Here is a 12371-nt window from a genome sequence, read left to right on the forward strand (position 1 = left end):
AACATGGCTTTTCCTATCATTGCTATGCGGATGATACACAACTCCACCTGTCATTTCAGCCTGAAAACCTGACTGTTTCTGCACGCATTTCAGAATGCCTAGCTGACATCTCGCTCTGGATGAACGACCATCACCTGCAGCTGAGCCTTACTAAAACAGAACTGCTTGTAATCCCAGCCGACACAAAGAGTCATCACAACTTCTCCATTCAACTGGGCTCATCAACGATTACATCTTCCAGAACGGCCAGAAACCTGGGAGTGGTGATCGACAATCAGCTTAACTTCACTGATCATGTTGCCAGCACCACCCGGTCCTGTAAATTCATCCTCTACAATATTAGGAAAATTAGACCTTTCCTATCCGAGTATGCTACGCAAGTCCTAGTCCAGGCTCTTGTTCTGTCCAGACTGGACTACTGCAATGCGCTACTGGCTGGACTTCCAGCTTGCACAACCAAACCTCTACAGATGATCCAGAATGCGGTGGCAAGAGTGGTCTTCAATGAACCGAAGAGAGCGCACGTCACTCCTCTCTTCACTAAGTTACATTGGCTCCCTATAGTCGCTCGAATCAAATTCAAGACTCTGCTCCTGGCCTACAAGACCATCACTGGTTTGGCACCCCATTACCTTCACTCGCTAATGCAGCCAGATCCCTACACTCTGCAAACGAACAACGTCTTGTGGTGCCATCCCAAAAAGGTAAAAAATATCTCTCACGTACCTTCTCTGGATCGATTCCACATTTGTGACCCTGGACAACAAAACCAATCTTATGGGTCAATTTTTCGAAATTGAGATTTTGACATCATCTGAAAGCTGAATAAATAAACTTTCTATAGATATATGAGTTGTTAGAATAGGACAATATCTGGCTGAGATACAACCGTTTAAAACTCTGGAATCTGAGAGCGCAAAAAAATCAAAATATTGAGAAAATTGCCTTTGAAGTTGTTAATCAGGGGCACTGTGGCAGACCATCCACTCACAAAAATAAAGTTTTTATATATTTAAGGTAGGAAATTTACAAAATATCTTCATGGAACATGATCTTTACTTAATATCCTAATGATTTTTGGCATAAAAGAAAAATCGATAATTTTGACCCACACAATATATTTTGTCTTTTACTACAAATGTTCCCGTGCTACTTAAGACTGGTTTTGTGATCCAGGGTCACATTTATGGAATGATCTGCCCGCTGCTACAAGATCAGCAGATTCTGTAGCCATCTTTAAGAACCGTCTGAAAACACATCTCTTCCGTCAACACCTGACGGATCAGTTCTGACTTCTATCTCTTTTCTACTCTTTAAAAAAATAACTTAGCTCTGTATATTGTGATCTGTATATTGTGAGCTATATGAGACCAGTTTTCTTTTATTGCACTTATGCTTTTTGTTGTCCTTATGTTGTTCCAATTGCTTCCATTGTTTCCTTCATCTGTAAGTCCAGTCCCTTTGGATAAAAGCGTCTGCTAAATGACTAAATGTAAATGTAACAGTGGGGGACACTGAGTGTGGGCTTTTACCTGTTAGAGTTGACATGCTAATCTTTCTAAAAAAGAACTGCTAGTTAGTTTTGTTTCTTCATCAAATAGTTTATTGACCTTTATGCTCATTGTTCATTTGTTTTTCATTTGATTTTGTTTATTTTAATCTAGACTGTGTTACATAAAAGTGTTGATCACTAACTATGCCATGAATGTTGTAGGGGTTTATTTTTTGCAAGGATTGTGTGGAACATTTCTAAATAAATAGAAAAATGTTGAAAATCAAAGGTTTGGGCTTATTATTTTCACTGGAAATCACTAAAGTCAGAGAGTCAAGTACCGAAAATGGTACCGGTATCGAAATTCAGGTACCGGCACTGGTAAAAATGTGAAAGGTACCCAACCCTAGCGGTTACATTCCAGCGTTCATGTTTCTGAAAAATGGAAAAAAAATCTGAGTATCTATTCTTCAAACTGTGTCTACAACACTGTATAATTAAAGCATACGCCAACATGTTTTTACTAACTGCAAGGAGCGGTGTCTTTAAATGGTGTCCATGATGTTGCCCCTATCCTGACTGTTTTCCTTCTGTCTGAGAAGATGCCAGTGCGTCCACCAACCAAGGGTGAAGAAAAAAACATCTTTATTGCTAGTGTTCATAGCATCACAGTAGGCAGTTGGGTGATTCCCTAAAACACATAAAGCAGATTTTGATTGAACAGCAAGTATCCTTAAATTGAATGTACGTCATGTTAATTTCATGAATGTTTTTATGTCATGCATCTAGGTTGTATCATGAAATAAGTCTGCATAAGGTTTTCAAAATAAAATTTTTACATTAAAAATAAAATTTTTGATTTTATCAAAAGTGATTCTATCAAAGGTATGTCTTTTAACATAATTGTTTATATGATTCTAAACTGATATTCTTAAAAACATTTAGAATAGTCAAATCTCACACATCCCGTTATTAAGAGTTGTCTTTGCACATCTGATTTAGTTTAAAAAACCTTCTGTGGCAACACCTTAAAGGCGCAGTTCTTGAAAATCAGCGGCCACTAGCGTTGTATTATAGTTTTGCAACGAATCTCTGAGCCATTTGCTCACCCCTCCCTTTTGAAGTACGACGGTGGCCGCAACACTAAAAAAAGATGTCGTCTACTGAGACAGCGGATAGCAGTGATACAAGCAACAATGTTTCTTTACAAAGGTAAGCAATATATTAACATAATTAATCATTTAACATGTATTCTATTGCGAAAGTTACTGTTACAATTCTATAATTAGATATATTTCTTGCGTGCTATCTAGTACACGCTGAGAGTAGTGAAGCAACTAAAGTTAGCTAATTGTAAATGGCAACGCTGTTCAAAGCGTTTGATCTGACAGCGACATAGGCAGTTAGGTGTAAGTTAGTAGACGTTTGTCTCCCCCTTTGTAAAGTCAGGAACAACCGGAGTACGTACCGCAGGGTAACGTTAGAGGGAGAGGCAGAGGTGTTGGTGGTGCAATCAGGCCGAGGAGAAGCAGAGGAGCTACCCGGGAAGATAACACTAGAGAGGACGAGGAAAGACTGGAAACCCTCCAAAGAAACAGGAGAGCTGTAACCGATGTTTGTAACATTATTATATTCAGACCTTTTTCAGACCTGCACTGTTTCATAAACCCCAATACAATACAAAGTGATAACGTTATTTACAGGTCTGTGCACATACAGCAGTGTCACTGGTATGTTAGTCTGTAGTTAGATGTGTTATTACAGTATAAATTGTCATGTACTGGGAAGCATAATGATTAACTTATATGAAGAAAACAGAGTAACATTCAGGTGTATATTGAATTTTTCGACAAGTTTAGCTAACACTCTCCAGCCTATAATCCGTTATATGCTGTATCATATTGCAAACATTTTATCATGTAACTTACAAAGCCTTATTTTATTTCCTGTGTCCTCTTTTTTCAGAGACTTCTTCAGGAGATGACCCTGGAAGAGCACAGGGAGCTCTCCACCATACTGCTGGAGAGGCAGCCAGGCGTTGTGTTTGATGCCCAGGCATGGTGCCCCACCTTTTTTCTGGAATACCAGGAGTACCATGGTGTACATGTGGTAACTGTGGGGAAATGCCTACAGACCTGGAGAGGAAATGTTGTGGCCAGGAGCCAGCTAACTGTGTGAGCTTACTGCCGCACTTCTCCCTGTACTGCCTTGAAGAAGGCTTTATTTGCATTCACAGGCAGTACTGGGAGGACATTACAGCATTAGGCCACATCAGGGAGCCTGGGGATGACAACAGGGAGTACCGCTATGGTGCATACAGCTCAACTCTCAACTCAACTTTATTTATATAGCGCTTTTACAATTTTCATTGTTACAAAGCAGCTGTACATGAGACATATTGACTATAAGCAAAATAATTAAAGTTGTACCTGCAGAAACAAGAAAAGGTTGAAAACACAGAAGACAGACATACCCACATACAAAACACTCCACACACACAATATGCACACGTACTAACACACATAGACATAGAGACACACACACACACACACACGGATGCGCACGCACACACACACAACACACACACACGTACGTACACAGACAAGTACGCACACAAACACACACACACACACGCTCAGTGAGAGCACACATTTAGGATAAAGGAGAGAGAAGCACAGGTCAAATATAACAGACTATAAATTCCTATATGCAATATTAATTAAGTAAAACTTTAAGATTCTAAAGCAGCCCCCCCGGTCAGGCAGATAGTGCAAAAACAGTATGCAAACGGTGGCGAGGAACCCAAAACTCTAATCGAGAAAAAAAACCTCAGGAGAACCCAGGCCCAACCAGGGGATTCCAGTTCCCCTCTGGCAAAAGCTGCTGCCTCTGCACAAGCTCCAGAGAACTTGCACAACAAGGCTAAATAAAATAAATAAACTTAATAATAAAATAAATTATAGTTTAAGATTATCATTAATAATCTAATAGCATTTGAAATTTTGTGGTGAAGACATGTCAAGAGACCGCGTCCTTCTTTATCCAGCTCTATCATCTCAGCTCTTGTCAGGTCCCCACTTCCCATTCTCCACTCTACCATCAGGTCAGGCCATGAACTGCATCCTGCTCGCTGTGGTAACCTTGGAACAATGAGACAAGACTGGCTGAGAGTAGAGTACTGTTCTGTACTCTTTGATGCAACAAGTACATCAGTTGTGTTTTTGGTTCCGGTTGATCTAACTAATGCAGCCTAAACCCTCAGAAGATTTATATTATGGAAGAGTAGTGTATGCAAGATTAAAAAGATGCGTCTTTAGTCTAGATTTAAACTGACAGAGTGTGTCTGCCTCCCGGACAGTGCAGGGAAGACTATTCCAAAGTTTAGGCGCTAGATAGGAAAAGGATCTACCACCTGCACTTGATTTTGAAATTCTAGGTATTACCAACTGACAGGACGCCTGAGAGCGTAATGCACGTGAAGGACTGTAATACAAAAGGAGTTCATTCAAGTACTGAGGAGCTAAACCATGTAAGGCTTTATAGGTAATAAGCAAGATTTTAAAGTACAGGCACTTCATCTACTGGCAACATGGCTCTTTAGGCCGGGGAAACCGACTTGTCATCCCCAGTTGTTGTGTTTGGAAGATCAGGGACAAATTCCCTGATCCTCGGGGACACCACGCAGGTTTCATTCCTGGCCTTTGAATTTCCTTCCAGGCTCTCTGGCATGGTCGTATAGTACCACACAAGTACTCACAAACCTGACCCCGCGTCATCAAGGCATCAAAAAAATGTTCGTTGTTTGTATTTTATTTAGTGCTGTCAATCGATTAAAAAAATTAATCGGATTAATCACACATTTTCTGTGATTAATCACGATAATATTTTAAATATACTTTTACATTTTAATAATTTCACATTTAATCTTCAAATTGATGTAGAAACAACATATTTCTTTAACAGCGTCATTTTATGAATGAAAGAAAACATTTTGATATTAGTACTGTAACTGATGTCTCTATTAAATTGATTATTTTAACATTAATTATAGCCATTCAACAATATAATTGAGAGCTATCATGAAATATACAGAAATTGAAGGAAGTTCTCAAACACTTGTCTTTAATGCTAAATTATAAGTAAATTGCAGAAGAATTCTCATTAAAGCTACAAAATCACATTGATTTATTTTATTTTGTTCTTTGATTAACGTTAGTGACAGGAGTCACAGCAGCACGTTTAAGAACGTGGCCCCTTTAAGAGCTGTCTCAGTACACAGATCTGACCGTAACCGCACCCCCATTTTCACAACTCTTTGCATTCATTTAAGATTTTATTTTACACTTTGAAGTCTTGCTTAAGAAAATGCTAGACAAAACGGGCTTTCTGACATAATCTTGTATGGTTTTATCCATTCAAGCACGAAAGAGAACTTAACACGGATGCTCTGTCTGACAGAGATTCACCGACGCAGCCTTCAGCCCATGACTGTTTACACCAGACTGGACATCGTGTTGCGTTTTGCCGCGTCCCACAGTTTAGAACAGTGGTCACCAACCTTTTTGGGCCCATGATCCCCGACCTCGGAATTGTTGAAAGGCAAGATCTACCACTCAAAAAGTTGAAAATAAAAACAGCCAAGATTGAACCTCCAGCTTATGGCCTTTTATTTAGCCTATAATTGTGGGTCTGTTTGAATTACCTGAAATTCTTTGTTCCACTTTTCAGATGCAACTAAGTAAACTCTGTAACATGTAGAGTTGCCACTTTCAGTGTGTCAAAATGAGTTGAAAAACACCAATTCAAACACCAGCTCAAGGACTAATTCACACATGACAGCTTGACATTAAAACGTGGTTAACAATACGTTTAACAAGACCCTAATTATTTAGGTATTTACTGTATAAAGATTTGTTATTTATGATGCATTTATTTGGTTTACTTTTATTAAGTAAATAGTATATAGATGGAAATGTTATAAATAGGTCCTAATAATAACAACAAGGTCAATTATTTATGCTAAATCATTTATCTATTTACTTTTACCCATCTAATAATGTCTTGGTAATTAGTATCTGTTTCACGAAATAGCTGAAGGTCTGACAATGTAGTATGGAATGGGCGATCATATTAGGCTAATTGAAAACATAAATAGGACGTCAGCAGTTGTCATCTCCTGCATGAGATAGTACTGAAAACTGCAGTTTAAAATCATTCACAATTACAACTTTGTGAATAGACTGATGTTGTCTTTCAGACAAACTCAACATTAAAATGCAGAGAGCCAGAGAGCCGCGACTCCTGATAGGCGGACAGTATGAAATGCGTGCATCATCCACACTCGCGGCGCTTGCTTGCGCATCCAGTGGCATTTTAATGTCATATGAATAAACAGTTCCCTTTCTGTCGGTCTCTCGACGTTGTGTCGAACCGTCAGATGGGGTTCGTCCCTGAGAACCAATCGTTTCCGACTACTTAGAAAAGGCCAATGAAAATTGGCAAATGAAATTTGCATGCCGGACTCCGCCCCGGACATCCGGGTATAAAAGGGAGACGGCGTGCATCATTCATTCACCTTTTGTTCTTCGGAGCCTTCGGTTATGAAGATCTTCTCTTGCTGCTTAGCAAAAGCTTCACATTGCCGGTTCTATGATGTGGTGCAGCTGACTGTTCCTTCCTGCAGCGACTTCCCCTGGGCGTCTCGGCGGTTCCAGAGGTGTTCGAGCCTGCAGATGGTGACTCACCGTCTGCATACTAAAAGAGCTAATGTCTCCAGCGTGGCATGTCCCGCTGTTCTCTTGGGTGCGGTGTCCTCATCGAGGATGGGGACAAGCACGATGTCTGTGTCAGGTGTTTGGGGGTCCAACACGCTGAGACAGCCTTCGTGGACTCATCTTGGTCATAGAGACGTTGCGGTCACGGGTGGCTGTTTTCTCCCGAGAATCAGCCACCACCTCGCATGCTTCCCGGGCTGTGACGAGGATGGCTAAGGCCATTCCGTTCGCCAAGGCGAGCGGCGAGGGTGATATAGGGATTTCTGCGAGCGCTAATCCGTCAGCCAAGTGCTCGCGGACCGCTCGCACCCCGTCTCGCTCGCCTCATTGTTCCCTAGCTGGCGGTGCCGCATCGGAGAGCGAATTGCTGGCATTCGATCCCGACGACTCTCTGCAGCTCCCCCCTAGGGGGGGACGAGCTCAGGAGGATGCGGATGTCGAGATGTCGGCCATGCTTTCCCGGGCCGCCGTGTGCATTGGGTTAGAGTGTACTCCGGTGCCTCTCCCCCAGCGCTCACGGTTGGATACGTGGTTCTTGGGCTCTGAGCGCGACTCCAAGCCGCGCCCAACCCCGGTTCCATTTTTCCCGGAGGTGCATGAGATACTGGCGAAGACGTGGAACGCCCCCTTTTCGGCGCGTACACGTCAAACCGGTTCCGTCACTCTCTCTTCCCTCGATGGTGGGGCGGCTAGGGGTTACGTTGACGTGCCCCAGGTGGAACGTGCAGTCGCGGTGCACCTGTGCCCGCAGGCGGCGTCCACCTGGAGAGGTCGACCAAAACTCCCGTCCAAGGCGTGTAGGACTTCGGCATCGCTGGTGTCGAAGGCTTACACTGCCGCGGGCCAAGCTGCCTCCTCTCTCCACGCCATGGCCATCCTGCAGGTCCATCAGGCCAAGGCGTTGAAAGAGATCCACGAGGGTAAGACCGACCCGGGGTTAATGCAGGAACTCTGCACTGCTACCGACCTCGCTCTAAGGGTGACCAAGGTGACCGCGCGGGCCCTGGGTCGGGCGATGTCCACCATGATGGTCCAGGAGAGGCATCTCTGGCTCAACCTTGCACAGATGAGCGACGCCGAGAAAGTCCGCTTTCTCGATGCGCCCATTGCGCAGGGTGGGCTGTTTGGTGACACTGTCGAGGACTTCGCTCAGCAGTTCTCGACGGTGAAGAAGCAGACGGAGGCGATTAGCCATATTCTTCCCCGCCGAGACTCGGCCGCCCGTAGGCCTTCGAGTTCCCGTGCGGCCTCTGCTTCCCAGCAGCCCCGGCCCCCATCGAATCCAGCTCCGGTTCCAGCGCTCCCTACCCAGGCAGCACCCCGGAAGAGGGCGTCTAAGGGGAGACCACCACCCCGTCAACAACCTTCGAGGAAGAAGCGTTCCTGACGGGAAGACCCCAGTGAGGTTAATACCATCGGGCCCGTATCCAGCCATGACATCGCTGGACGGTCGATCCGGGACGGTTCCTGCCCCGTTCCTACATCAGCCCACGGGGGCCTAGCACCCACTTTTTCACAAAAAGAGTTTCCTATCTCCCTGGGTGTTCTTCACAGCCTCTCTCACCCTCTGTCAGACGGTGTTCGGCCACTCGACATTGCGTCTTGGCGAGGTGCAACATTGAATGTATTTTGCAGCCCTCAGCACTCTCAAATCGACGGTGCGGGGACCTGCATCGCCAGGCAGGCAAACCAGCAGAGCCAGTTTTCTTCCCGGGGGCTCCCCGGCGAGAGACCCGCACTGCCAGCCATCGAACCACCCCCCGGGGGGGGGTCGATGAAGCAGATCGTTCCTTTAGTCCCCCTGTCACGGTCCCTGGGAGCTTGGCTCGAGCTTCCCACACCGTAACGGTGGCTGAGAAGGACGATCCGTCTCGGCTACGCGATCCAGTTCGCCAGAAACCCGCCCAAGTTTCGGGGCAACCTCATCACCTCGGTCAGAGGCCGGGATGCTCCCGTACTACGGAGCGAGGTCGCCACCCTTCTGGCGAAGGGTGCGATCGAGTCCGTTCCCTTAGCCGAGATGTCCAAGGGGTTTTACAGCCCTTACTTCATCGTCCCCAAAAAAGGCGGGGGGGGGGTGCGCCCCATCCTAGATCTGCGTACCCTGAACAGACACCTGCACAAGCTGCCGTTCAGGATGCTCACGCAGAAGCGCATCCTGGCATCCGTCAGATGTCAGGATTGGTTCATGGCAATCGACCTGAAGGACGCTTACTTTCATGTCTCGATTCTCCCTCGTCATCGCCCGTTCCTACGGTTCGCTTTCGAGGGTCGGGCATATCAGTACAGAGTCCTCCCCTTCGGTCTGTCTCTGTCCCCTCAGGGAAAGAGGTGTGCGGGTACTCAACTATCTCGACGACTGGCTTATCTTGGCTCACTCGCGAGATCTGTTGTGTGCACACAGGGACCTAGTGCTCCGGCACCTAGATCAATTGGGACTACAGGTCAACCGAGAGAAGAGCATGCTCTCCCCTGTGCAGAGCATCCTCTATCTTGGTATGGAACTCAACTCTGTCCCAGTCGGTGTTGAACTGCCTGGATCATTTCACGCAGTCGGCGGTTCCCCTGAAACTATTTCAGAGGCTCCTGGGACACATGGCATCCTCGGCGGCGGTGATACCCCTCGGGTTGATGCACATGAGGCCGCTTCAACACTGGCTCCTGAGTCGAGTTCCTTGGGGAGCGTGGCACACCGGCAGCAGGCAGATGGTGATTACGCCTCGCTGCCGATGCACCCTAACCCCGTGGTCTTCCATGGCCTTCCTTCGGGCAGGGGTACCCCTAGAGCAAGTTATTAGGCATGTCGTGGTGACAACAGACGCCTCCCTGCAGGGTTGGGGTGCAGTGTGCAATGGGCACGCAGTGTCGGGGCTTTGGACGGGCCCCCGCCTGCGCTGGCATATCAATTGCCTAGAGTTGTGGGCTGTGCTACTTGCACTGAAGAGGCTGCAGCCTCTCGTGCAGGGCAAGCACGTGCTGGTCCGGTCAGACAGCACTACTGCAGTAGCGTATATCAATTGTCAGGGTGGCGTTCGCTCACTGCAGTTAACACGACTTGCCCGACTCCTCCTCCGGTGGAGTCAGCAGGTGATCCGCTCCCTGCGTGCCACGTATATCCCAGGCGACCTGAACCAGACAGCCGACGCGCTCTCTCGTCAGTCTACGCCTCGCGGAGAGTGGCAACTCCACCCCCGCGCAGTCCAGCTCATTTGGGTGCAGTTCGGGTGGGTGCATTTTGTTTGCCTCCCTCGAAACCACCCATTGCCCGCTTTGGTACTCTCTGACCGAGGGAATCCTCGGCACGGATGCCCTAGCGCACAGCTGGCCGCGGGACAAGCGGAAGTACGCCTTCCCTCAGTGAGCCTCATTGTACAGACCCTGTGCAAGGTCAGGGAAGAGGAGCATCAAGTGTTACTCGTTGCGCCACACTGGCCCAACCGGACTTGGTTCTCGGAGCTAATGCTCTTGACGACAGCTCCCCCCTGGCCGATTCCCCTGACGAAGGACCTGCTTTCCCAGGGGAAGGGCACGTTATGGCATCCCAGGCCAGACCTCTGGAACCTCCATGTCTGGCCCCTGGACGGGACGAGGAGATCCTGAGTGGTCTGCCCCCGGCGGTGGTAGCTACCATTTCTCAGGCTAGGGCACCTGCCACTAGGCGACTGTACGCCTACAAGTGGCGCCTCTTCTCGACCTGGTGTGCTTCTCGAGGAGAAGACCCACGGAGTTGTGCGATCGGGTCCGTGCTGTCCTTCCTACAAGAGAGACTCGAGACTAACATCTCCCCCTCCACACTGAAAGTGTATGTAGCCTCCATTGCTGCTCATCACAACTCAGTTGCTGGAAAGTCTCTAGGGCAGCACGACCTGGTCATTAGATTCCTAAGGGGTGCGAGGAGGCGTAACCCGCCTCGTCTGCACTCCATACCCTCTTGGGACCTGGATGTAGCCCTGTCAGGTCTCACCAGGCCCCCCTTCGAGCCCTTAGGGGATGCCTCTCTTCCTCATCTTACGATGAAGACGGTTCTCCTTTTGGCGCTCGCCTCCATCAAGAGGGTAGGGGATCTACAGGCTTTCTCCGTGTCCCCTGACTGCCTAGAATTCGGACCCAGGGATTCTCATGTTATCCTGAGACCTCGGCCCGGCTACGTGCCCAAGGTTCCCACCTCTCCCTTCCGGGACCAGGTAGTGAACTTACAGACGCTCCCCACTGGGGAGGAAGACCCAACCCCGTCCGTGTTGTGTCCAGTACGCGTGCTGCGCCTCTACTTAGACCGCACACAGAGTTTCAGGAGCTCGGATCAGCTCTTTGTCTGTTTCGGAGGTCAGCAACCGGGGAGAGCTGTCTCCAAGCAGAGGTTGGCCCACTGGATTGTGGACGCTGTCAAGGCAGTTTACCAATCCCTAAATCGCCCGTGCCCCCTAGGAGTGAGGGCCCACTCCACCCGGGGTGTTGCCTCCTCTTGGGCCTTGGCACGGGGGGCCTCTCTCGCAGACATTTGCAGAGCTGCGGGTTGGGCTACACCCAACACCTTCGCGAGGTTTTACAACTTCCGCGTAGAGCCGGTGTCTGCCCGCGTCCTGCATGGCCACATGTAAGACCGGCAACTGGTAGGGTGTACTCCTGTTCGGTTCTTTTCCCCCTCTCTCGAGTGGGTCAGTATACCGATTTAGCCTCCATTCTTTCCCCACTGGGCGAAGAACAGGCACTCCATCCATCACTAAGCAAGCACCCCCTGGGGCGGGCTGGGCAGAGCAGCCCTGCCCCTTAGGCCGGGTATCACCTGAGTTATTCGCAGCATAGCTCTAACCGGACCTAGTGCTACCAGACGTTGCAACTCCCCAGTAGGGAGGTTCCGTCTGATGTATCCTCATGCTGGTTCCCACCTTGGTAACCCATGACCTCCCCGGGTGGACCTCCACCTCGCAGTTTTCTCTTCAGCCACACTTCTTCTCATGAGTTCTTCCCCTTCGGTGAGACCATGTGGTATCTCCACTATTCTCCTTCCTGCGGTAGGAAGTGGTCTCTGCAGCGCATCCCCCACTTGAGGAAGTAGCGCTTACCCAGTGCCTTACGGTTCCGGGCGGCTTCTCGCTGTTAGAGAA

General features: G+C 47.9%; 1 protein-coding gene across 2 annotated transcripts in view; it reads left to right on the forward strand.

Moving 5' to 3' along the window:
* myg1 (myg1 exonuclease) overlaps positions 1-1780 on the forward strand; it is a 65734-nt gene extending 63954 nt beyond the window's left edge. Inside the window, exon 9 of one of the 2 annotated variants that reach the window (XM_057361578.1) lies at positions 94-1780. In XM_057361578.1, the coding sequence (XP_057217561.1) occupies positions 94-800 (707 nt within the window). In that variant the 3' untranslated portion in view covers positions 801-1780. The remainder of the gene's footprint in view (positions 1-93) is intronic. The other variant, XM_057361580.1, reaches the window with a different exon arrangement.
* Positions 1781-12371: the final 10591 nt, after the last annotated feature.

The sequence above is a fragment of the Triplophysa rosa genome, linkage group LG20, assembly GCF_024868665.1.
Source record: "Triplophysa rosa linkage group LG20, Trosa_1v2, whole genome shotgun sequence".
NCBI lineage: Eukaryota > Metazoa > Chordata > Actinopteri > Cypriniformes > Nemacheilidae > Triplophysa > Triplophysa rosa.